The 26646-nt window shown below is 39.8% G+C and overlaps 1 protein-coding gene across 7 annotated transcripts in view; it reads left to right on the top strand.

The window, feature by feature from the left end:
- Window positions 1–26646, top strand: part of LOC139961156 (serine/threonine-protein kinase TBK1-like) — a 73014-nt gene that overhangs the window by 23610 nt on the left and 22758 nt on the right. For 2 of the 7 annotated variants that reach the window (XM_071960105.1, XM_071960104.1), the window contains exons 3-9: window positions 1863–2053; window positions 2720–2834; window positions 4164–4233; window positions 16781–16898; window positions 18038–18178; window positions 23131–23260; window positions 26091–26272. In XM_071960105.1, the coding sequence (XP_071816206.1) occupies window positions 16794–16898; window positions 18038–18178; window positions 23131–23260; window positions 26091–26272 (558 nt within the window). In that variant the 5' untranslated portion in view covers window positions 1863–2053; window positions 2720–2834; window positions 4164–4233; window positions 16781–16793. Of the gene's footprint in view, window positions 1–1862; window positions 2054–2719; window positions 2835–4163; window positions 4234–12814; window positions 13050–13090; window positions 13340–14441; window positions 14602–16780; window positions 16899–18037; window positions 18179–23130; window positions 23261–26090; window positions 26273–26646 lie in introns of those variants that run through there. The other 5 variants (XM_071960107.1, XM_071960108.1, XM_071960106.1 and 2 more) reach the window with 5 other exon arrangements.

The raw sequence follows: 26646 nt of genomic DNA, 5'->3' as shown, positions 1-26646 counted from the left end.
TTCGAAATTTCGATTTTGAAATCTTGAAATAGAGAACGTGGTCCGACAAAAATTGCAAAAACAGTTGACAGTTTCAAGAAAAAGTGTCGAAACCGGGAAATAAAATAGTATATATACGTTTTGGAATAACATGTCGAAATATTGTACAGCGAAGACGTTCACAGAGAGAGTCAACAATTTCTCGGAGGTGGTCGAACTTTCGAGATGATATAGTTGAAAATTTCGATAAGAAGTAAGATTCTCGAGATGAAGTAGCCTAATGACAATTTTGAGATAGATCGATTCAAATTCAAATTGTCCATATCTGATTCTCCAGATTCTCCTGCCAGGGAAGATTCCCAAACCCTTCATATATGCTTTGGATAACCTTTTCTGCATCACTAACATACCCACGCTATAATATTAGATCCGTCACTGAAATTCCCGGGTGAGCAGAACGCCATCATCCACCCCACTTGAACTCTGTGGTTATTGGGGGAGTTTTCTAGTTAAGGATATCCGTCTTTCCTTGAATGTCGTCAATTGAAATTCTGAACTCCAGGTGGCATTGCAAACTTATCTTTGGGCACGTTGGGATTTCATTAAGGGCTTGCAAAGACGCACTGTCTTAATCAATTATTTGCGCGAGCGTTGAAGTGTTTATTCTTTTGTGTTTTGTGTTTATTCTTGTTGTATAACAAACAAAATGTCCTTGCTTATAGGACTTCCGTTTTAGTGGATTCCAGTATGTGGCCATATATGTTCAACAGTTGTACTGCAGCTACCAATTCGCTACTTGTTCAGGAAGTATTTCCGATGGAACACCACCCGGCCTTTAGACCTTTCAGTCTACACAAGCTTTGGAAAGATTGGAAGAGCTTCATACACAGAATCATGCCCGTAACAGGGGATGCCGGGGGAGGGGGAGGGGGGTTGGGGTTCGGACGACCCTCCCACTCCCTATATGATAAAAACAAAGTACGTCGTGCGTCAAATAACTTAGAGGTAGAACTTAGTTGCAAACTTCACAAACCTTAGCCTATACCTGCCATTTCTTGTGCCTATAGTTGGGCATTTATAAGCGACTTACCTACCTTCCGCAGCCTCAACATATGTACCCGTTACGCTACAACTTGACTTCCATGTTGCAAGTATTTTTAACATTAGAGTGCACCCCAACGACCCCCACACTCAATCCCAGCATTATGTAGACTACAATAAACATGTTGGGTAAATAATGAGATGTGTTAACATTGATTTCTATAAGTTAATACTGACGTATTGAAACTTCTTTGTAAATAAATCTCCTTTGTAATTGGCAAAAGATCGCACAATTTGCAATTAAGCATCGATCCTAATTTATATAGGCCTAAAGAAATCCACAAAAGGGAGGGGACACACACGCCCACTATGTAGTACGCCCCTGAGTTAATCACTGCTTGACTCAAATATAGCAGTAATTAACCTTAAATGACGTAATTTATTATTAATAAACACTTCACCAAAGGGAAATTACCTATCAGTTTACCGTTATCTATAGCCTACTTGGACACAAAAGCATTTCCTCTATTGAATAGAAAGGAACACAGTTGTCCTGATATTCGGTATTTATAGAGGGAATCAGTTCTTATTTGTCCTCAATTACGGATAGAGGACGCATCCTCTTTCTACTTACGTCGTAACGAACGTGAAAAAAACCCGTTTCTGTTGAAATTAGTTTTAGTTTACGACATGTATCGGCAATCTCGCGAAACTGATCCAAATAACACCATGCTTTATTTCCATTATTCATTTTGTTGATTTATATGCATCAATAGTATATGTACAAAGAGGAAACGATTTCATTTCGCCTATATCTATTTCTCCTCAACTTGTATCGACAGATTGAGTTCTCATCGGTATTTTTTGCGTTTTCACGATAGAGGCGAACTGAACATAACCCGATAAAGGTTGATAAGGAGTTGGGGCTGTAGTCAGCTACCCACATCTGCGCCCACGTCCATCTTCACATCAAAGGTTTTAAGCGCCTCATTGCTTTTACCAATTAGCCACCGACCCTACCAAAAAGAAAAACGTAATATTCATATTACTATACTGAATATTCATATTAAGATTGCACCCCACTATCCACGTCTTCGCCTACGAGATTTGGATAGTAGGTCGGGGTTGTTCCTGCTATGCCATTACATCATTGCGAAAGAAATGCGTTCTCAATAGATAAGGGAACGCAGCTTTGTAGGCCTAGTGTTCATTGTTTTATGCATAACTGTTATGAGGAAACTATCTGGGGGTGGGGGATTCATATATGAAAATAAACTATAGGCCCAACGTGAAGGTTTTGGGTCTGACATAAAGCTATATCAAGGAGTTTTTACACGAATCCCATTTACCAGCGTTGACACTGCCGTTCTGTGTTATATTTTATGTATCATTCCCACTGGGTGACTTTTTTACATTCGCATATGCATTCATATATATCAATTCCAATTTGTAGTCGTTTAGCCAGGAATAAAACCATGATCTGTCATTCACTACTATCTGCAATGACACGGTCGAATTTCCCATTGCGTAGGAATAGTATATCCTCATAAATGCTACTATTCAGGGAGTTGTTCCATAAAACTCCCTGCTATACAATCTCATTCACTATCCTGGCCTACATCAATATGACATTTGACTTTATAAACGAGCGGGAATTTCCCTGGTTTGATATAAATAGCTTTTATTTGATTGATTGCAGTTTCCTTCTAACATTATAGTCCAACGTTGGAACTATCAACGAATTAGCTCCATGGTCCATCTGGCTGAAATAATTCAACACTGCATCACCTACGGATCACTTCGGATTGTAAACGGTAAGTGTTAATTTTACGTACGATATTAACGGTGCATTTTTTTTCAATATGATCTCTTTGATGTGTCAGGACACGGTTTGCGTCGGCTCAGAACCTGTAAATATTCGAATCGTCTATTAGTCTCATGTTGGAATCATTTTCAATAGACCACATGATCGTGGTCCACGCAGGGAAGTTGATGGAAAGGGATGGAAGGGGAGGGAGTATGGGGTGGTAGGCAAAGGCTATTTGTTTTTTGTTTGTTTATTCTTCTGTGTACTTTCAGGTGAGCATGCATTTGGTAGGTTTAATCTCATATCATAATGTGTAACAAGCCAATCACTTATCGAGCACGATTTAGTCTCCCTTCTCGTAGATTTAGTACGGATACCTAGAAAGGACTTCTTAAAACCCGTTCCCATGAACGCGGGCTTGCTTGCTGACGGTTTACCGACAGTGGCTTGCGTAGGATTTCAACGGCGGGGGTCTGGGAAGGGGACAAAAATCTCGCCGACTGATTTTGGTAGAAGCATGAACCTATGTGGAAGGGAAAGAGGGGAATGAAGGGTTCAATGAGGAAAGGGGTGCGGCACCTTGTGGGTCGTTGACGCCGACTCCCATTTAGAGAGAAAAGGGGTATAGATTTATGCGTATATATAGCAGTGGCCTAATTTTATACGAATGTTAAAAGAAATCCCCGACGGAAACATTGCTTACCTTAGCGTATGTAGCTGCTTCCCAACATCAAATGTAAACACAGGCCTTAATAACGTTCAGTGATGACAGAAATGAAATTCTAAACTTTATCGTTTGAAGAGATATTTCCAAACATGCAGCGTCACCTCTGGTTTAAGTTTCCATATTTACTAAGTATGACAGGAAATCACAGGTTCTATTTTTTTTTTTTTTTGCCACCAGCAAAACTATCCTTTCTTATAAACTTCTATAGTTTCGTACATTTTGTTTGTGTAATTTCTTTGTACTATTTTTTCCTAAATTTGAAGGTACTTATATCAATTTTAACAGCGCCACCACTAATAGATGACTGCGCATTTCAGTTGCTTACGCAATTTAATGCAATGTTGGGGTTGGTGTATTACCAAAATTAGCCATTACTACCATGTGATGAAAATTAATTAACAAGCTTGGAATGTACAAGTTGCAACTCTTCGTTCACCTACTCCACATGAAATTTCAGAGGTTCTTCTGCAAAGATATGGTGTGCAGCTGTACATCGGATATGGGAATCTTCGATTTGATTTCACCTTAACGTTGATTTTACTTTTGGTATTTTTTTTATATATTTTTTTTATCGCTTTGATATGTCTATTATCTTGTGCGTATTTTCAGGCCTGACCGGATTTGTCTTCGAAGAAAAACTTAACGGACGTTGAACCCTGCAGAATTTATTATTTTGAAGGTAATTATTGTATTTTAACATTACATTAACTAAATGCAATGGTCTTCTTGACGCAAGAGAAATTAAGACAACTGTTGGTGTCACATAAAAAGTGAAAATGATTTATAGCAAGTCTATTTGTATCATTCATGCCAATATGTGAAGTAATGATACGTGTTTACCTCTAATGTTCTCTATGACTTTGTCGGGGATCGAACCCCAAACAGGCTTCCGAATGGCTAAGCCTTGTTGTTTCAAATGACACCGTCTTTATCTACTCCTTCAAATGCCAACGCCTTTATCAGCCACAGCACCAAATTCAACTAGCCGTTTCACCATTAAAACTTTCTTTAACTACTTAGTTTGAAACAGAAGCGAATTTGTTAGAGCACGGTGGGGGGATATGGGTGGGGATGGGTGGTTGTGCGCTTTGGGGTGATATATTGAGTGTGTTGCTGAAAGGTCATTGAAGTATGCAAACCCAAACGGGGCCCATAGCTTCTTTGCAAATCCAAATGAGGCAATAACGTCTCTCTATAGTACCGGTTTATGGCAGTGGCAGAGCTAGGGGTATTGGTCAGGGGGGGGGGAGGCGAGAATGATCTGTAGCATGGGCGCTTTCGACACTATCTAAGCGGAGTGCCATCACAGGTTGGCATGGAGCGTATTGAAATTTTTTGAGTAAAGAAACTTCCTAGATCGTCGGAAATGACCCTTTCCGGGCCTTGCTAATTTGCAGATAAACGAAGAATAGATATATAGGTGTCATCGGCATTTTGTCAGAAAATTACACCAACAAAATGTGACAAATGTCAATAGGTATTTGAGAGCGCAATAAAAGGGCAATAATCACGAATAAGTAAAAAGTGGTAAAAAGCTGAAAAAGGCGCCAGCAGTCCATTTGAGTCCGTCAGGGGGGGGGGCATCCGCCCCCTCAGACTGTACGGACGCTCCGCCACTGGTTTATGGAACACATATTTAGTGATATATTCGAATACGCCTCCTTTGTGATACATTCGTCAACGCGTATGGCAAGCACACCCGGTCATAACGGCAACGGTAAGGCAACGGGAACATAACGGCTGCCTCTATTCAGCGGTGCTTGAGACAACCGATAAGTACAATGTTTTCGTTGATGCGATACCAATGGCATCGCTTCATCGAGAATTCGATAACGCGTTGTCGAGATTCAACAGAGTGATAACTGGGATGAAGTTATCAAATTTTTACTAGAACTGAAACGTTACCACATATAGACAACGTTTCGAATTTTGTGTAAAGTTTCGTCAGCACAACAACTGAATACGGAAAATTTACATTAAGCTTGAAGTACAATCGCTTCTGGTGGCCGTGAGGGACCTGAGGGTCACAACGTATTGGCTTCTACGCTTCTATGTGTTTTAGTCAACGCGTAAAGCAATTAACTGAGATTTTTAGTCGAAAACCTTGCCATAAAGCCCTAACATTATATATATGTCTTATAGAGCCATTCCACGCGTATGGCGCATGGAACGTTTCTCTTTCGAGCCATTGCAATACTGCATCCATAATGAACGGATTCAAGCTGCCCTCCTGCAGGGCTTGATCTTCGCGCATTTTCGACCTGCGGGTAGGGAAAGGCTCAGCCATATACTTAACGAGTTTCATATTCCAGGGCCTACTTGCCAAATTTCCCATCAATGTCTTTGGGTGCTGTGTTGAAGAATCACAACGCATATGTTGCCAATACGTCATGACTGTCAAATCCATCCAATATGTAATTTGATAACGCGTTCTCGTTGGATAGTTGTTTCGCCGGAGCAGACATCTTTGTGGCACCTTTGGCTTGTCATAAGCAATGGTCTACTACGCGTGCGGCTTTTCCATTCAATTTCGAGAGTGAAGAGCATAACTCTCTAGAATGTCTCATAAAGTTCGATGAGATCTACCAGACTCTACAAGAAGTATCAGAAACAAGGGCGGCGGAAGCATTTTTAATCTGGGGGGGGGGGGGGGGCACCGACGTCGAAGGGCTCTTTGCAGAAATTTGATTGGACTGATGCAGCCTGATATTTAGTACCCTTTATAACTCTTATTGTATTATCTTATTTGCGTATACACATCACTCCATCAACGCCCCCCCCCCCCACCCTCAAGGAAAAAATGCATACTAGCACTGCAATATCCAATGTGCAAATTGGGAAACAAGGAACAAGTTTTCTTTCGAGACAAAATGAGGTGAAATCATTATAAAGCCCATGCACACGCGATCGATATGATCATGAAAGCAAATTAAATATGTCAAAATACGAAAGGATGGGGTAGGTAATGGGATATTAAAACTATACTCATTATTCATAGTAGGCTATAAATGGCTTCTGCTTATTAAAAAGTTACAATATAATATAGCAATGCATTTTGGAAATGCATTAGAATTTTTTTTTTAATTGAATATGCATAATGGCACTCACCAGAATGTTAGAAGCAGTTGCGGAGCTAGGGGTATTGATCAGGGGGTCGAGAAGGGTCTGTAGGGGCCCTTTCGACACTATCTAAGCGGAGCGCCACCACAGGTTGGCGCGAAGCGTACAGACATTTTATGAGTCAAGATACTCCCTAGATCGTCGGAAATGACCCTTTCGGAAATGACCTTGCTAATTTGCAGATAAATGAAGAATAAATGGGTGTCATCGCCATTTTGTCAGAAAATTACACCAACAAAACGTGAAAAATGTCAATAGGTAGATGAGAGCGCAATTAAAATTCAATAATCGCGAATAAGTGAAAAGTGGTAAAAAGCTGAAAAGGGCACAAGCAGTCCATTTGAGTCCGTCAGGGGGGTTATCCGCCCCCTGACTGTATGAACGCTCCGCCACTGGTTACAAACCTTGTGGTAGTAAACATTTAAAACTTCCCGAAATATTTCATTCGACGTGGGTTTCGCTTTGTAAACTCTTTAGCGATGTCCCGTATAACTAATCCGTCCGTTCTTGCTTTATGGATATGAAGCATATTATTTTACCGTTTTTCACCAATTGTGCTCCGCAAGTATGTCTTTATCCGGCGTTGTACGGAGGATTTCTCTCCGGAGGCTGGCATTGGTGCCAGTAGGTATATGTGTATTAGGCAGAGAACATTCGGAATAGCCAGGCGAATGTCATTGTGGTCAGACAGGAGAGATACTAACAATTTTTTTCCATTCGATATAGCTTTGAGTTTGACCCACAGAAATTCATTAATAGTTCTAAATTAGGATTAGATCTCTTACTGAAATATCACTGACCTAATAAGGTGATCAAGTCACAACTTTTATGTACAAAAAGGGCACATTTTTAACCTGAGGAAAAGTGGGGGCACGTGCCCCTGTGCCCCCCCCCCCCGATTTCGCCGCCCTTGGTTGCAACTATAGCCAGTAATTGTCTTTGATACAACTGTAGCTAGTATCACTGGCGGATCCAAGGGGGGCCATGGCCCCCGCCCCCAAAGGTGAGCCAAAAAGTGTTTCCGAACATCCGCTAAATCATATGATTGGAAATTCAAAAAATCGAGAGGAATAGCAGTGGAAGACTAGTCTAAACCTTTTCGTTTTCTGGTTTAAAATTAAATGCAGAGCTCCCAACTGACCCGCAATTCGCGGGAATTAGACCCGCATTCTAACACCCAAACCCGCTGACCCGCACAAGCGTCCGAAAAAACCGCATTGTAATTGTCAAGTGTACATAACAAAAATTGCATCAAATTTTGACTTAGCAACCATCATTTCTTTAGCATTTAGCATAATAGAGTATAAAACTTCCTTTACAGCATCATTTGAACCTCAAATTAGCCTATATTTCTTTTCATTGGGGCGAGCAGCGAACAGTGGCGGCGGAACCGGGGGGGGGCTTGGAGGGGCTCAGCCCCCCAATGAAAAAGTTGAGGGGGCAAATGCATGATAAGCCCCCCCCCCCAATATTTACCAAGGCTCCGAAACGTGCATCTGCCCATTTTTCAATGCATACTTGTCGATCTGTCCGATGCAGGAGGGGCACCCCCTCCCCTTAGACCCCTCACCCATATAACTCTAATGCCACTTTGGCCCCTTCCAAACAAAGGCCCTGGATCTGCCAGTGGCTAGTTTATGTTTATCGAAAAGGCTGTTTTGGATCTTGGAACGCCGATCGTGACAACAACAGGCAACAAAGTGCTGCAGCTCTATACATATAAAGTCTGTTAATCAACTATAGGCCCGGGCCTACATACTGGCTTCGCCCCTGATATTTCTAAATTAGGATTAGAGCTCTTACTGAAATATCGCTGACCTAATAAGGTGATCAAGGGTACAATTTTTATGTAGAAAAAGGGCACAATTTTAACCTGAGGAAAAGTGGGGGGCCCGTGCCCCCCCCCCCGGTTCCGCCGCCCTTGATCAGAAAAGTGTAGTTTTGGCGTGTATCGTGTCCACCTGTAAAAAAGGTTGTAACCAAAACCATGCGGCAGCGTTCTCGTTTTTTCTTACTTGGGAATATTATTGCTTTACGTTGTTGAATTTCGACGACGCGTTGTCGACTTTACAGTGGCGTGCTTCAAGGGCGTAGGAACCGGGGGGCTGGGGGCGCCAGCCCCCCCCCAGTGAAAAATATGGAGGGGCGGAAGTATCATCCCCCCCCGCTTTGCAAGTCAGAAAACCCCTTTTTCATTTCCAAATGAGAAAAAAATCTCATTTGGAGCACCAAATTGCATCTTAAGGCCAGGTGAAAATGCAAAATTATATACAAAATGGAGTGGGTGGGTTGAAGTGTGCTATATTGCACCAAATTGCATCTGAGGTCACCTGGAAATGCCAAAAAAATCCAAAGGGAGGGGGACACCCCCTCCCCTTAGACCCCTCCCCCAGGTCGGCCATCAGTCTTCAGCCCCCCCCCACTCATAAGTACCTTCCTACGCCACTGGCGTGCTTAGAAGGCAACCCACCTCTAATGTCATGGGGTCAAGGGGTTTGAGGGGGGGGGCGTTCATTAAACCCCCATTTAATTTTGCAACTTTGGTTTTGTACAGGTTGAATCCAGATCCCCTACATGGGAGTCAGTGGCGGCGGAACCGGGGGGCTTGGGGGGGGCTCAGCCCCCCAATAAAAAAGTTGAGGGGGCAAATGCATGATAAGCCCCCCCCCCCACAATATTTACCAAGGCTCCGAAACGTGCATCTGCCCATTTTTCAATGCATACTTGTCGATCTGTCCGATGCACACGTATACTCTATAGGTGTAATAATTTTAGTAATTGCTGGGGGACCCTCGGCCCGTCCCCTGGCTATAGACCACATTGTCACCCCAACCGAGTCTTCACGCGGTTGGGAAGCAGTGAAAAGTGGAAGCAGTGAGTGTGAGTACCGGTAAGCGTAACACAACTTCGTCTTAGGCCAATGACTTGCCTCATTTCAGCCAGTTCTCCAACATCCCCTTACTTAGTTGCGGAGCGTCCATATATACAGTCAGGGGGCGGATGCCCCCCCCCCCCCTGACGGACTCAAATGGACTGCTGGCGCCCTTTTCAGCTTTTCACTACTTTTTACTTATTCGCGATTTTTGACTATTTTATTGCGCTCTCATATACCTATTGACATTTGTCATATTCTGTTGGTTTAACTTTCCGACAAAATGGCGACGACACCTATTTATTCTCCGTTTATCTGCAAATTAGCAAGGCCCCGGAAAGGGTCATTTCCTGCAATCTAGGGAGTATCTTTACTCAAAAATTTTCTGTACGCTCCGCGCCAACCTGTGGTGGCGCTCCGCTTAGATAGTGTCGAAAGCGCCCCTACAGACCATTCTTGCCCTCCCTGACCAATACTCTAGCTCCGCCACTGCCCTTACTACACTCAAAAACATCTTTGCGAGTACACTACGAGTAATAGCTACTCTCTTAAAAAACTATCGAATATACAAATTACAATGTTTTTACAGACTTTTACGTGCAATCTGAGAAATTGCAGGCTTGAGACCCATATTTTAGGGCTGGGTATTCGCAGCATAAAACACTCGGAAAGTGCCGTTTCCGGCCATCTGGGGGTTTGAAAAAACCCAAAATTTTCATGTACGCTCCGCGCCAACCGATGGTGGTGCTCCGCTTAGATAGTCTCCACACATTAGCCCCCCAATAATTTTTCCGTTCCGCCGCGCCTGATGGGAGTCACAATCATGGGACTCCACGCCACACTACCTAAATTAGTCAGAGGAAGTTCAGAGGTTTACCCGTCCACGCTCCACCTTTCAAATCCTGTGCCCGCCACTGTGACACAAATAAGTGAAAACGCTGCCATAATTTTATACTAGCTTTTGATGTTGTTTGCAAAGTCGTAAATTCTGTTAGCAAGGAAAAAGTCCCTGATTTTTCGAGATCAGATACAGAGGCAATTGAAACTTTACTGAAGGGTACAGATTGGATTAATTTGTTTAGAGATATGAGTGCTTCTCAGTCTTGGATTTGTTTAGCTGATAAATGATTATGGAAAATCATGTTCCGTGGAAGAATCGTCGTCGTAAAAGCAGTATGCCTCACTGGATGAATAAGAAAGTTAGATGTGCAATTAGGCAAAAACGTAGAATGTGGAAGTTGTTTAGGAGGACTAAATCTGAATCTCTTTTGGCCAACTTTAAAATTCATCAGCTGAAGGTAGAATGCTTAGTCTCTGATGCAAAATTGAATTTCGAAAATAGCATTGCCCTAAAAATTAAGGGTAACCCAAATGCCTTCTTTTCTTATGTCAGGTTAAAGCAGAAAGTTAAAGATGCAATTGTCTCTCTTAGGGCACCGCAGGCTGATAATATAGATACTGATAGTCAGGATCTTGCAGATCTTTTGAACAACTATTTTGTGTCGGCTTTTACAAGGGAAGATATGAGTAGTATTCCAGATTTTCAGGGAGGCAGTGATAGGCCTAAACTGGATACGGTCTTATTTTCGGATGAGGTTGTCTTAAAGGAGCTGCTTCGTCTAAATGTTTCTAAAGCTTCTGGACCGGATGCAATCCATCCGTATTTGTTGAAGACTTTTGCACACCATTTCTGCGTTCCACTCTCATTGGTTTTCAGTAAATTCATGAATGAAGGTTACGTTCCTAAGGATTAGAGATGTGCTAATATTACCCCAATTTTCAAGAAGGGTGATACACCCTGTAATTATAGGCCCGTTGGTCTCACTAGTGTTGTTTGTAAGGTCATGGAGTCTATAGTTAAAAAGTCTATGGTCTGTCACTTCAGCAGTCAGTCTTTGATCAGAGAGTCTCAACATGGCTTTTGTCAAAAAAGGTCTTGTCTCACTAATATCCTTGAGTTTATGGAAGATGTAACAAGCTCACTAAATAGGCAGAAGTCTGTGAATGTTGTGTTCCTGGATTTCCAGAAGGCCTTTGATAAAGTTCTCCACCAGCGTCTTTTACTTAGGCTGAAGAGTATGGGTGTCAATGGGAATTTACTGTCTTGGATCGGGAATTGGCTTGGTAATAGGAAACAGAGGGTGATAATTAAAGGCTGTGCTTCTTCTTGGCAGGGGTACGTTACTAGTGGGGTTCCACAAGGGTCTGTATTGGGTCCCTTGTTGTTTGTTGCCGATAAATGACATCGACGGAAATATTTTGTGTACAGCTAAGAAGTTTGCTGATGACACCAAGTTGTATTCTGAGGTCTCTTCCAAAAGCGATTCTGAGAAGTTTCAAACGGATTTGGAAGAATTTTTTTCCTGGTCTCAGGGGTGGCAAATGCTTTTTAATATTGATAAATGCAAGGTAATGCACATTGGTAGTAGTAACCAAAAGTTTACATAAAATCTTAATGGTGTGGAGTTACAGGAGGTCTCTGTTGAAAGAGACTTAGGTATCTACATTGACTCATCTCTGCAACCTTCTAAACATAGTCTTGAAGCTGCTAAAAGAGGTAATAGGGTTTTAGGTATGATCAAGAGGAACTTCAGTTTTCTGAACTTGGACATCGTAGTTAGGCTTGATAAGCAGTTGGTTAGGCCTCATCTGGAGTATGCTGTGCAGGCTTGGAACCCATATTTTGCTAAGGATAAGGAAGTACTTGAAAAGGTCCAGAAGAGGGCTACTAGGATGATTAGTTCCTTAAAGGGTCTTCCTTATTATAGGCGGTTACAACTGTTGAATCTCACCACACTGGAGCTTAGGAAGTTACGTGGGGACTTGATCCAGGTTTTCAAGATTGTGTATGGTTTCGACAATTTATCATTTACCGACTTCTTCATGTTTGCTAACAGTAGTTGTACCAGAGGTCATTTTCTTAAACTCCAAAAGTCACATAGTAGGATCAATATTCGGCATAACTTTTTTTTTTCTAATAGGGTTGTGAATGAGTGGAATGGTTTGCCTGAGATAGTTGTACTTGCAAGTAGTGTCAATGGGTTTAAGAATGCTTTGGACAAGCACTTTAAGCATAGTAATCGGGTCGGAGTGTTTGTGTCTTCATTTTTTTTTTCTCTCTCTATAGGGTCCTTGATGGGAACCCTCCTGGTCCTTTTTTCTACTATACTAATTGGTTGCTTGGAACAAGCATTAATATTTTTTTAAATGGCGTTCCATACTATTCTTCACTAGCGTTATATATAATATAGTACGTATACTTCTTACTGAATATTTGAGGCGCACTATGGCAGATGACGCACTCAGATCATGTAAATTATCAACACTTGCTCAGTCGAAAGGAGCCATTCACTCCCCTCCGACTCCTGGATAGTCAAAATTGTGAAATTTCTTATCGATGGATTATGATATTGGCCCTCGAAGCGACTGGATTGCAATCAAAATACATGAGTCATTAATCCTAGAATAACGTACACATTCTCGGCAGTATCACACAGCTGATGGTGAATCATTTATTGTAACTTATTTGGTTAGGCCTACGCATGCTTTGTGTACATTGAAAGGCCAGTATTACTCAGTTACATTATGACTAACTAAGCTAGGCCTAGTTAGTTCTACTTCTAGCATAGTCATACCCATACTCGTATTGTCTGATTATATTATTCATATGCAAGATTGCTGATTGTAAGAGTACGCACCTCATTCAAACTTTCAACTTAACAGTCGTATTATCAAGAGGATTGTCTCGTTACATCAAACCAACCCAGCTGGTACGTCCTTTACTGCTCTTACTGTAAGTTAAGTTGTATCAATACGTAAATTAACACTAAATCTAAATCAATCATTGATACGGAGGCAAGGCCGAAGTGACTCAGTATTTGAGTTCATTTTGTGTTAGGCTAAGTCATGGAAAATTTAACCAGATTGGTAAGCCAGCCTAGGCCTAAGCTGTTAATGTTATCTATTCTTATGTCACTATATATGGTATAGGGTCCAGCCTACAACAATCATAACACAAAACTTATATAGGCTTAGGCCTAGTGCTCTAATCAGTAAAGATGTACTCTAAAGCACTTAGCAATGAGAACAAGTTACTGAACAAAACAGACAAGAAAGGCCAGGCTGGCCAGCTGATATACAATTTAACTTTCGGCCTACCCCGAAAATTTGTTAAGGAGTTAGCGTCTCTAATGATTTCTGGTAGTGAATCATATATTGTTAGCCTATTCTATATGCTAAGATAGACACACAGTCTCAAAAATTCAACGCTGCCATGATTTAGCATATATCTTTGACAGTTTGGGTCAACTACTTGCATTAGTTTATCATTTGGTAATAATCTCAATGTCCAATATTTGTAGATTATAATACATTGCTTTATTTTAATTTATGCAAAAACATAAGCTTATTATGCACAGTGATGATTTACAGGGAGTGACTGCCTTTTTTTCTATGATGCTATTCCTTTGTTTTTACAACCTTTGTTTCAAGGGCACTAAATTCAGCTTTGTGGCCTAAGGAGATTTTGAAATATTTGATTTCCTTCTTTGAAACTTATGGGAACGTCACATTAGTCAAATGATATCTGTACAGTAGGCTCATCATGAGGAGTTAACTACAGTAACTAAGGGCTAAAATAATAAATTTGATTAAGGGCAACACTGCATGTCACAGTTTGCACATGTATATTTAATGAGTTTGCCAGATTTATTGGGCATATTGGCTAGGTGTCAGTAGTACTGTCTTTAAGATCATAATTGCATACTGCAATGGTAATCAAAACTTGTTTCAACATGTTAACAGAGCTGTTGATATCGCTGGGCGGTGTCTTTAAGTGTAGATTATCATTTCAGACAGGAAAATAATTGCAAAGGTGACTCTATTATTACTTTAAGGTACATAGAGGCAAAACGTTGTATTGTGTGTGAAGCTGAAGGTAGTTCAGGAGGAAAAGTGCATATTTTCAACGACTGAAAAACATAAAAGAAGTAGTTTGGCCGAGCCTACAACAGTTCTTAGATAAGCCTTCTGTGCTTTTAAATGTGTGAAAGACAGGTAAGTTAGTATCCGATTTGAAAAGTCACGCACTTCCGACACATTTGTCAATTTTGTGTTGTGGTATGATATTCTTGACAATTGTACATTGTACAACTGAGTAGTGTGACAAGATTTTTGATAATAAATGTGCAATGTTAAAGTTTACTTTATTGCTGGGTCTTTCCATAAAATATATCAACAGATTTAAGTGTACAATATGTTGTAGTTCGACCTATTCTAAAAAAATATTAAATTTATTGTAAGCTCGGAACACCATGAAGTAATATCCTGAAATTTCACAATTTGTCACCACTGGGATTTTGAAATTTTCTTGAATTTTGAGGTCTGATTTCTCAGCAATGAAACATCCTACTACCTTCTTATTATAGAAAGCACACAGATTCCATCCCATCAAATTGAAAATGAAAGAATCAAGTTTCCTGAAGCAATAGTTAAGGCGTTATTTATCACTAAAAATAGCACCTTTTTTAGCAACTGCACAAGACAATGCTTTTGTAACCTATCTTTCACAAGCATGTTACAACTGTGCTAATAACAATTAGAGACATGATCAAAATAATGATAGCAAACAAGTGCATAAACCTGCAGTGATTCTCTTCAGAGGTTGGAGGTTTCTCTATTGTCAGTGGATTACTTGGTAGTCACATGCAGTGTTTATGCAGTTTAATGTCTCTTTATGTACATTCCTAGTAAGCTGTCAATGTTGCTGGTAATATACTAAAATTTAATACAAAGCCCAACTGTATCAATTTATATTTATATTTTTCTATGTTTATAAACACTTCCTTAGAACTTCTGAAAGAGTTTTCTAGATTTTGGAAAAGGATGTGAAAACAGTGGTTTATAAGTCATCGAGCTTTCCTGATAACATGGATCTGTAGTTTATTAGGCAGACGACAGACTTTGAGCATATATTACATTGTACATTGTATACTACAGGTCTATTCCCTTACTTACTAGGTATGAACCAAGACTTGTGATTTCAATTGTGAGGACACATGATACATATCTGTACTGTGTTGCAGGTGGTCTGTGTGCACACTCAGACAAAGCGTTGTTAAAGTTTATATACTGATAATGCACACAGTGCAAAGGTCTATTGTACGTATATATGTTGACAGTCTTTTTATATGTCTTCTATAGTTTTGTACTATACAGTACAATGATATCAGACGATGGCTGTGCATACTGCGTAAGTCCTATTTATATCACACCTGAACAAAAAAATCGTTCAAGTATGTATATATTTATGGAGTGTGTAGTTTGAGTAGTTAGACTTTTGTTAATACTGTACACTGTACACTATTCAGAGTGATGTCAAAATATTTAGCATTTTTTGAATTAAACCAAAAGGTGTGCTGATCCATTGTTTATTGCTGTATGTTACTATACAATGAAGTTGATGGGCAACTGTAGTTTGAATCTGGAAGGTCATCAGCATTGATCTCCCCTCCACCCCCCCCCCCTCCATTCACGCCCCTTCAAGCTGTATCTGAATTCTTTCCAAAGGTTTATCCAAGTTAACTACCCCATACTACACACACTGGTATCCACCCACCTCACATTCTTTGAGTTAATTTTAATTAACATAAATATCCTGTACCATCGTCATCTCTTCCTTTGTACATGTATGTAAACTGTATATATAATTAATGTACTGTATATATATACATATACTGTATATATACACAGTAATTGATATGAGAAAGTTGAGAGGCCTGCTTGGTAGAATACATTGAAGACTGTTTGTAACACAAGGCACTTCATGTGACGGTAGTATCAAACCACTATTCTTCAGATCTCTTTGACCTCGGGGCACAGTACCGTACATACTCAGTACTACATACTGAGTATGTACGGTACTGTGCTGAGATTCCTGTATTATGTTGAGAGTACCGATAGATACAGCACAGTAGTATTTCTATAGAGTACATGTACTTCCTTGTTTGGATAGTGACAACTGCACTGTGAAGTACTGACATAGTAAATGCTAATACACTGACTTATCAAACTTGCCCTGTCCTGTCTGTTTCCCTGTGCTGTGAACATTTACACTCAAAGGAATAAATGACAAACCATTATACAATGTTAAATGCACCATCTTGAGACTTCCTTTAATTTCCATGGTCTCTTTTCTTAATTTTCTTATTTTTTCTTATTTTTTTGTCTTTTCCAGAATTTTCTAGATAATGCAAGGAAAGAACCCCATAAGAAGTTCCAAGTCTTTCATATGGTATACCAAAGATGTGTTAGGCACAGGGGCGACGAGTACAGTGTTCCAAGGCAGATTCAAGGTTTGTTTATAGGGCAGCAGGCTGCATTGCATTATGGAACCAATCCCTGTCAGTTATTGACTCTTTTATAATCAAATTGTTCATTTTTTCATTCTTTGCAAAAGGGTTAATTCCCATGGAGGAGGAAGTACTTCATAATAATGTTAACTTAGGAAACCTGTCAAACCTGACAGAGGTGATTTAGGCCATCCAGCACCCCAACCTGAAAAGGGGATATGGCGCACTTTTACTCCCACCCAGTTCAAATTTGTCACCAGTTTCGAAATAACCAGTTTCAACATGTTTCTGGAAATTCTCCAGTATTGCAATAAAGTTTAAGTAAACATCTAAATGCAGGTTGTGTACAATATTAGTAGGACCGTGCCAGCCAGCCCACTGACTCAATCAGTGGGTGTGAATGTGGACCTCCCACACATGTATGCAAGTCCTTATATACTCTATCAACAAGATTGAAAATACACATTGCATGGAGATGTGAAATGCATTCATACTTATTGCACTTTTGAAGACAACATTTTCTGTGGCAATGCTAAATAGGTAATTTGACAAAGGCTCATTCAAACTCATGGTAGACATCTTCATATTTGCTGCAATAATTCAAAAGTTCATTTACAAGCACATTAAGGGCTGGAAACTAATATAGGGTGTGTTTTACAGAGGTGTACTGTACACAATATGTAAGGTGTATACACCCACTAAATGTAGGGTGTGTGAACTGACTAATATAACTGTCATTATGGTGTCTGCCCACTCATTTAGTGGGTGTCAATATAACAACCTCCCACACATGTTAATCCCCTGCTGTATAAAACAATATTTATTGTACCTTTGAAGACCAACAGTTTTGTGGCAAGGCAACACTACATCTTAAGAGGTAATTTGACAAATGCTCAGTAAAAACTCATGGTAGACATTTCCATGTTTTCTGCAATATTTTGACAGTTCATTTACAAGCACATTAAGGATTGGAAGAAAATATGTCAGAGTGAGACGTTTTGTTGCTAAGGAAACCATCTCAGTGTTATTTTCCTATGGCATAAATTGCATATATACATTCTTCTTTCTTTTCTTTCCTCCCCCCTCCCCCACCCTCCCCCACCCTTCCCCTGTTACGTTTAATACATTCATCTTTCAATCAGAAAAATGGAGACCAAGTTGCAGTAAAGGTATTCAACAATCTCAGTTTTATGAGACCGTCGTCCGTGCAACAACGAGAGTTTGAAGTCCTCCTGAAACTTAAGCATCAAAATGTTGTCAAACTCATCGCAATCGAGGAGGATGTGAGTAAATTGAATCGACTTCCATGGAAGGATATTTCTTATTCTTTTTTTGTTTTTCTTTGGGAGGCCGTCAGATTAGCACATTATCTAGGCACAGCACAGGTCAAATTAAGGTCAGGTCGAGAAAGTGATCCCTCTCCCATTAAACAGGACATGGATCCCCAACAGAATAAGGATCATCAGGGCTCTAAGTTTGAGCAGCTTGTTATGGATCGAGTTTGCAGTTTCTGGCAATTGAACCATACCAACCAGTTTATACTCCTTAGATTACAACCTTAGATTACAAAATGACTATGTAAGCATTGTAAACTCTGCCCTCACCATACTTATGGGGTTAAGTATAAGAAGGAAGCAAAAAGTGAGAACTTGTGTCCTTCTTAAAATTTGTCGCATCTGTACTGCTTTGTTTTCTTCTGATTATGTGAAAAGCAACTTAGAAATGTATTAAAATTGTAGTCTTTATTTGTGTTATGTGAAATCAAATATGGAAAAAAATATATATATTAAATTGTCAAGGAAACCTCTAACAGTATTGTCACCCTTCACTGTTGTGGAGGGAGGATGGGGTTATGGAGGCAAAGGTCCATTTTTTTTTACCCCTTTAGTTGCTGTTATAAGTCTTCAATGTTTGATGGGAAGAGAGTGACAATCAAAAATTCTCAGCACTATATTTAGATTTTTAGATTGCGAAAATGTAACCTTGTGGACCTGGTATCTGTGCATCCATATTAACATAGATATAATTTGATTGCACTGTTTTGTGTGACCATGTGGCAATCTTGTGGAGTATTATGCTTGCTCATTAGATCATACCTATAACGAGCAGTGACCATTGCATAACTGTCACATGTCACAAGTGAGACTGTGTAGGATGGACTTGTGATTGTGTTTTCATTGATAATCTTCTTGGCATTGTATAGTGTTAGGTTGCAACGTGCAACAATAGATCTACAAAAGGTGAAATTGGTGTCAAGTTGCTGGGGGAATGTGCCTGTGTTCCTGTTTTCTTGGAAAGTTTTACCACCAAAAAGTAAAACTTCTCTTTCATAATTGAACTCTTGCACCTGTTGTTGTGTTGTTTACAAACAATATAATAAATGACAGTCATGCACTGAAATAGCTACAGCAGATCTTTGCCAAAAATTGCAAAATCATGCATCATGTGAACTTTAATGATCTTTGCCAAAAATTGCAAAATCTTGCATCATGTGAACTTTGACCCTCCAAAAGCAATGGAGTGGAAGTGGTATGCCTATTTGACATACAATGGGGGGGGGGGGGGGGTACTTATTCCAATGATACAGGGAGGTTGTTTGTAATAGGCCATCCAGATGTTAGATCTACAGGTTGCATATTAAGAGAGCTTCTACTTCCACAGTAAAGGTCCAAAAATATCCCACTCCCCCTTAATCCCCTCTCTCACCCCCCTCCCCTGATAGCACAATGCTTAATCCTAAGTATGATATGTCAGATGGGGTTTATAGATAACCAGAGCAATAGTGATTTGTTGCCACTGCTCTTTATCATGCTTCATAAGTTGTACAGGGTGACTAAGGGTATGAGGGGGTGGGGGGGGGTGGGGTGTATGAAGGACTTAACTTGATTTTAGGCTTGCAATCACCATATATTTGGCTATAGTTCTCTGGCCTATACCTAAAGTGTAATTTTGTACTATAAATGTTATGTATATATTGCAGATCAGGATATAAACTGCTCTGTTGTTTTTGTTTTGTTTTGTTTTTGTTTGGAATGAGGAAGGAACTATGCTTAGAAACTAATTACTATTCAGTTGTGATAGATGAATGGTTGTTGTTTCCTTGTATGGAGACAACAAGAGCTGTTGTCTCTACGCAATAAACAGTGTTTTTTCTTTTTTGTACCATGACGGAAGGCAGTGGACCAAAGAGGGGATTGAGCAAAAGCTCGTGTTTGTTTATGCTTTAGATCACTTCTTTGATCGTAGCTTGTACAACTTTATACACTGAGCACTTACTACTGTGTAGTATACATACAGTATCAAGTGATAGTTTAGTGCATTACCATCATAGAAGATAGCACTAGATACTAAGCATCCCCCCCCCCACCCCTTTGAGATATTTTTGATTAATTAAGGGTCCTTAGATGCAATCTGGTGCTATATTTTGCAACTTCAAGTAACTTTTATGTTCAAGAATTTTCGGGCTAACTCTGTTCAAAATTTATGTTTTTAATTGAGGCAGATGAAGTTTTTGTTTGAGTTTCTTTTTAGACTACAAATCATATCTGGGGGGGCACAATTTTTTGGGGGGGAAGGCACTTGCCACCCCTTGGCTATGCCACTGGTACCTTTCAAAGAAAACATTGTCAAGTTGTCTGGGCCCCAAGCACTGTTGTAGCAAATGGACCTCTATGCAGCCATCTTTTCATACAAGAGTTGGGGTGGGGATACGGTAGGGGGTGCTATAACTGCTATCTACTGTGAAGATTAATTATTGAACATTGAGGGTATTAAAGAAGCATGCCCTTGGTGATAATTGTTGTGTTGCATTAATTAACTTAGGTTGCATGTTGTGAGTATAACATTGGCCAGCTCTGTTTAAATTGGTATCAGTGGCGTCTCCTAACGAGTTGGATTTACTTGTTAATTAGGCTAATTATTGCTGCCTTTTTCACCGGGACATCGTCCTGTACTCCAGGTTTAGTTAAAAAATATATATATTAAATTGTCAAGGAAACCTCTAACAGTATTGTCACCCTTCACTGTTGTGGAGGGAGGATGGGGTTATGGAGGCAAAGGTCCATTTTTTTTTACCCCTTTAGTTGCTAGTTATAAGTCTTCAATGTTTGATGGGAAGAGAGTGACAATCAAAAATTCTCAGCACTATATTTAGATTTTTAGATTGCGAAAATGTAACCTTGTAGACCTGGTATCTGTGGATCCATATTAACATAGATATAATTTGATTGCACTGTTTTGTGTGACCATGTGGCAATCTTGTATTATGCTTGCTCATTAGATCATACCTATAACGAGCAGTGACCATTGCATAACTGTCACATGTCACAAGTGAGACTGTGTAGAATGGACTTGTGATTGTGTTGTCATTGATAATCTTCTTGGCATTGTATAGTGTTAGGTTGCAATGTGCAACAATAGATCTACAAAAGGTGAAATTGGTGTCAAGTTGCTGGGGAAAGTGCCTGTTTTCTTGGAAAGTTTTACCACCAAAAAGTAAAACTTCTCTTTCATAATTGAACTCTTGCACCTGTTGTTGTGTTGTTTACAAGCAATATAATAAATGACAGTCATGCACTGAAATAGCTACAACAGATCTTTGCCAAAAATTGCAAAATCATGCATCATGTGAACTTTGATGATCTTTGCCAAAAATTGCCAAATCTTGCATCATGTGAACTTTGACCCTCCAAAATCAATGGAGTGGAAGTGGTATGCCTATTTGACATACAATGGGAGGGGGGGGGGGGTACTTATTCCAATGATACAGGGAGGTTGTTTGTAATAGGCCATCCAGATGTTAGATCTACAGGTTGCATATTAAGAGAGCTTCTACTTCCACAGTAAAGGTCCAAAAATATCCCACTCCCCCTTAATCCCCCCTCTCACCCCCCTCCCCCTGATAGCACAATGCTTAATCCTAAGTATGATATGTCAGATGGGGTTTATAGATAACCAGAGCAATAGTGATTTGTTGCCACTGCTCTTTATCATGCTTCATAAGTTGTACTGGGTGACTAAGGGTATGAGGGGGTGGGGGAGTGGGGTGTATGAAGGACTTAACTTGATTTTAGGCTTGCAATCACCATATATTTGGCTATAGTTCTTTGGCCTATACCTAAAGTGTAATTTTGTACTATAAATGTTATGTATATATTGCAGATCAGGATATAAACTGCTCTGTTGTTTTTGTTTTGTTTTGTTTTTGTTTGGAATGAGGAAGGAACTATGCTTAGAAACTAATTACTATTCAGTTGTGATAGATGAATGGTTGTTGTTTCCTCGTATGGAGACAACAAGAGCTGTTGTCTCTACGCAATAAACAGTGTTTTTTCGTTTTGTACCATGACGGAAGGCAGTGGACCAAAGAGGGGATTTAGCAATTTACAGTAGCAAAAGCTTGTGTTTGTTTATGCTTTAGATCACTTCTTTGATCGTAGCTTGTACAACTTTATACACTGAGCACTTACTACTGTGTAGTATACATACAGTATCAAGTGATAGTTTAGTGCATTACCATCATAGAAGATAGCACTAGATACTAAGCATCCCCCCCCCACCCCTTTGAGAAATTTTTGATTAATTAAGGGTCCTTAGATGCAATCTGGTGCTATATTTTGCAACTTCAAGTAACTTTTATGTTCAAGAATTTTCGGGCTAACTCTGTTCAAAATTTATGTTTTTAATTGAGGCAGATGAAGTTTTTGTTTGAGTTTCTTTTTAGACTACAAATCATATCTAGGGGGGGGGGCACAATTTTTTTGGGGGGAAGGCACTTGCCACCCCTTGGCTATGCCACTGGTACTTTTCAAAGAAAACATTGTCATGTTGTCTGGGCCCCAAGCACTGTTGTAGCAAATGGACCTCTATGCAGCCATCTTTTCATACAAGAGTTGGGGTGGGGATACGGTAGGGGGTGCTATAACTGCTATCTACTGTGAAGATTAATTATTGAACATTGAGGGGTATTAAAGAAGCATGACCTTGGTGATAATTGTTGCGTTGCATTAATTAACTTAGGTTGCATGTTGTGAGTATAACATTGGCCAGCCCTGTTTAAATTGGTATCAGTGGTGTCTCCTAACGAGTTGGATTTACTTGTTAATTAGGCTAATTATTGCTGCCTTTTTCACCGGGACATCGTCCTGTACTCCAGGTTTAGTTAAAACTTTTGTTTGATCTCTGACCGATCTAAATTAATTTTGTGATTAATTAAATTTTTGTCTTTTCGATGCAGCAACTCCAAAAACAGCCTGTGTTGGTCATGGAGCTCTGTACAGGCGGCAGTCTGTACAGTATGCTGGAAGACCCAGAGAATTCGTATGGATTACAGGAAACAGAGTTTCTAAAAGTTCTCGGGGATATATGTAAGTACAATTTGCAATCAGAACCCTGTTTCGTCATTTTCCTTGAATGCAAAGTTGAATATTCTTTGGAAATGGTTGTTGCTTAAATGGCTATTTTTCTCTCACAATATTAGATAGATAATGGAAAGTGTTGTTTTGGTTAATGTTTGAAGTTGGATAAATCCCTGGCTCCAATGGTATACAATGCCGGGGGGGGGGGGGGGGGGGTAAGCTCAACTGTATCAGGATTGTAAGCATAGAGGGAAAAATTGAGCGACTGATTGTCACAGCTCTTTATTCCTTAGATCTGACTTTCTCGTGTCACAATTTTATATACAGAATTTTTATAGGGGACTACATCACAGATAAGACGACATCAGGTTTCCAATTTCGCTTTGGCTTAAATTTGATATAAGGTTTACCAAATTTTACAAAAGATTTGAAATTTCAAAGATATAAAGAGAGCAGTTGAGATTTCGCTCTGTGGTATCTCCCCTCTGGTCAGCTGTGTTCCTGTCCTTAATACATACTGCATATGTAAAATGGGTCCCCCATGGTAGTCCTCGGCGCTGATCGGTTCACGAAAAGGTGAAGACCAAAGCCGCTCAAAAGCTAGTTTTGTGGTTATCGTGTAGCTCTTGCCAGTTCCCAGTAGGGTCTGCCTGTAATGAACGTATTAGACTACTCTAAATATGCTTCTCCATTTCCTCACCACCAGTTTGTTAGCTGTGTATGATCATATTTGCATGTCAGCTGTTTCTGTACAAAGTTTATATGGGAGAAGAACAATGCACTGTAGTCCAATGACCTTGAAATATAGTCTGTTCCATTGTACCAAATTTGTTACACAAGGACCTAAACAAGAATCAAAGTCATTGTTATGCACTGATATTGTGTGTTAAATGTGTGGACTAGGAGCACAGTTTCCCTCCACTTTGTAGGAATTCCAGTTTAGTCCGGTGTATTGTAGATCTTCTCAAAGGGAAGTTTCGTAGATATATGCTATGCATGCCTATTTTTGGCACTTTCCTGTAACCATTCCATTATATAGGGGAGGAAGTGGTTCCATACAATTTTCCATGCACAATGGCTGATCGTGCATGACAAATCCTGATAACACAAAAGCCTGTTTCTGTCCCATGGTTAAAACTTGTAGACCAACCACTACTGATTTAAGGATTTGTCATGGAGAACATGCAAGGGAGTTAGCACTTAGGTTTGCAGCCTAACATTTTCTTTTGGGATATTTCTCTCCCTGTGGAAGGAGTACCTACACCTAGAACAATAACATAGTTTGCACATTAACCAGACAAAAATTGTTACTTAATCATCAAGGGAATTCACTAATTACCAACAGATTAGACATTTCTGGAGACCAAAAGAAGAAGATTTTCATACCATGTCTCTAATTTTTTATGAGAGAAAACATCAGGTGATCCTTTGTGGGAAGTTGTATAATTGTAGCACTAAAAATAAATCACCTGAAAAAAAGATTTTAAGGAGACTGGCTGATTGAACTTAACGTTAGTTTATCGATCGACACCATCAAAAGTGGCTACAAAAGTCCTAATTGAACCCTTTTAGTCTTTAGCTAAAAGCAATTTTTCAATACTAGAAAAGTTTGTCACAAAATTGACTACTTCTGAGCAATATATGCAATAAAAGGTATACATAGAGAGTTAGTGTGTACAGTTACTTCAGCACAAAAGCATTTGGTTGCATTTTGCTAAAAGTGTCAGCAGTCCCTGCCTCTTTCTCCATATTGATACTGAAACTTGAATCCTTTGCACTATCCTCAAAACACTTGGCATGTATTATGCAATTTAGCATGTTTGTAAGCACAATTTATTTTCAATAGCTATGCAAACTAATTGCAATGCTTTATGTTTGACATCATTGGATGGTATTTTTATTCTTGTTTTTTGGGGATGTTTTTTTTTTGCCTTTTGCCTTGATCTGAGTCACTGTGAGAAATTAGTGATTTCGAAATTTTAAAATATGTGCAAGAGTGCAGCCATCCATCACCATTGCACCATGAGAGGATATGATTTCGTAAAAAGAATTGTGTGTTACAAAGCGAAATTTAGGTTGGGTACCCGTTAGACAAACTGCAGCATACTAGAGGGGCAGGAATGTGTTGGCTGTCGATAATATTCAACTCATTGACTCAAAGACATCTCCAGTGCTCAGGGCGGTACACGAGCAGCTTCTTCATACTAACTCCACACTCTGATGAAACACAACTGGCTGAATGCGTCCATCGTCGGATACAGTTTCCTGCACCACAACAATACTTACAAAGACCGGCCCTAAGATTTAACCCCAAGGCTCACAATGTTAGCATGGTCAACAACACAATAACCACAAAGTAGCATCTCTTAAGATAAAACAGTTATTTTAGGATGAAACCAAACGTACGTACATACAGTAGTATTAACTTATTCTGCAATCTCGGTAGAAAACCGTGTGTAGTGTCATGTAGTTAAAGAACTAGTAAAATGAGCTATAGAACAAAGCATTGAAGAAAGTTGTGCTTACAAGTGTTGGAAGGGACATTGTCATTCTGAGTGTCCCCAGAATTTTTTTTTTTTAAGGTTTTAAGCTTTTATGTTGTGTGTGTATAGGCACATAGCATGTGGGGTGTCCTTCCATTGCCTTGGTCAATCTCATTTTCAGCAATGATTCAGTGTGTCTATATTTAATTGACGTTTCTCACTTGCTTCCGCCCCCCTCCCCCCGCCTCCCCTCCACGGCTCCATTCCATTCCCCGACCTACCAGCCATCTATTCCTTACTTTGCATTTATGGAAGATGACTTACTCTTCTTTGCCTTGGATCTTCTGAACTAACAGCTGCTGGAATGAAACACCTCCGGGAAATGGATATTGTTCACCGGGACATCAAACCAGGTAATATTATGCGTGTGAAGGACGATGACGGCAAGTTCATGTACAAACTGGCAGATTTTGGAGCTGCTAGAGAATTAGAAGAAGACCAGCCCTATATGTCCCTGTATGGAACAGAAGAATACCTGGTAAGAATGTATGGAAGGAGTGTATAAATACTTCCAGTACAAGCCATAATTTACTATTCTAATGATAGTAACCGCCATGTCATTCATGTCATAGGTACCCTACATCACACAGGACATTGGATAACTGTGCAGTAATCACTTTAATGTACTGTACTCATTATGGAATGGTACTTCATGCTGCTGTACTATTCGCTGTACCCTACTGTATTCTTGATTGTATCCTACATGTACTCATTACTGTGTGTTACTGTACTAATCACTATCATAGTGTATTCATGATTATACACCACATGTACTCATTACTGTGTGTTACTGTACTAATCACTATCATAGTGTATTCATGATTATACACCACATGTACTCATTACTGTGTG

The sequence above is a fragment of the Apostichopus japonicus genome, chromosome 20 (assembly GCF_037975245.1).
Source record: "Apostichopus japonicus isolate 1M-3 chromosome 20, ASM3797524v1, whole genome shotgun sequence".
Lineage (NCBI taxonomy): Eukaryota > Metazoa > Echinodermata > Holothuroidea > Aspidochirotida > Stichopodidae > Apostichopus > Apostichopus japonicus.
This window is presented reverse-complemented; position numbering and strand designations above follow the sequence as displayed.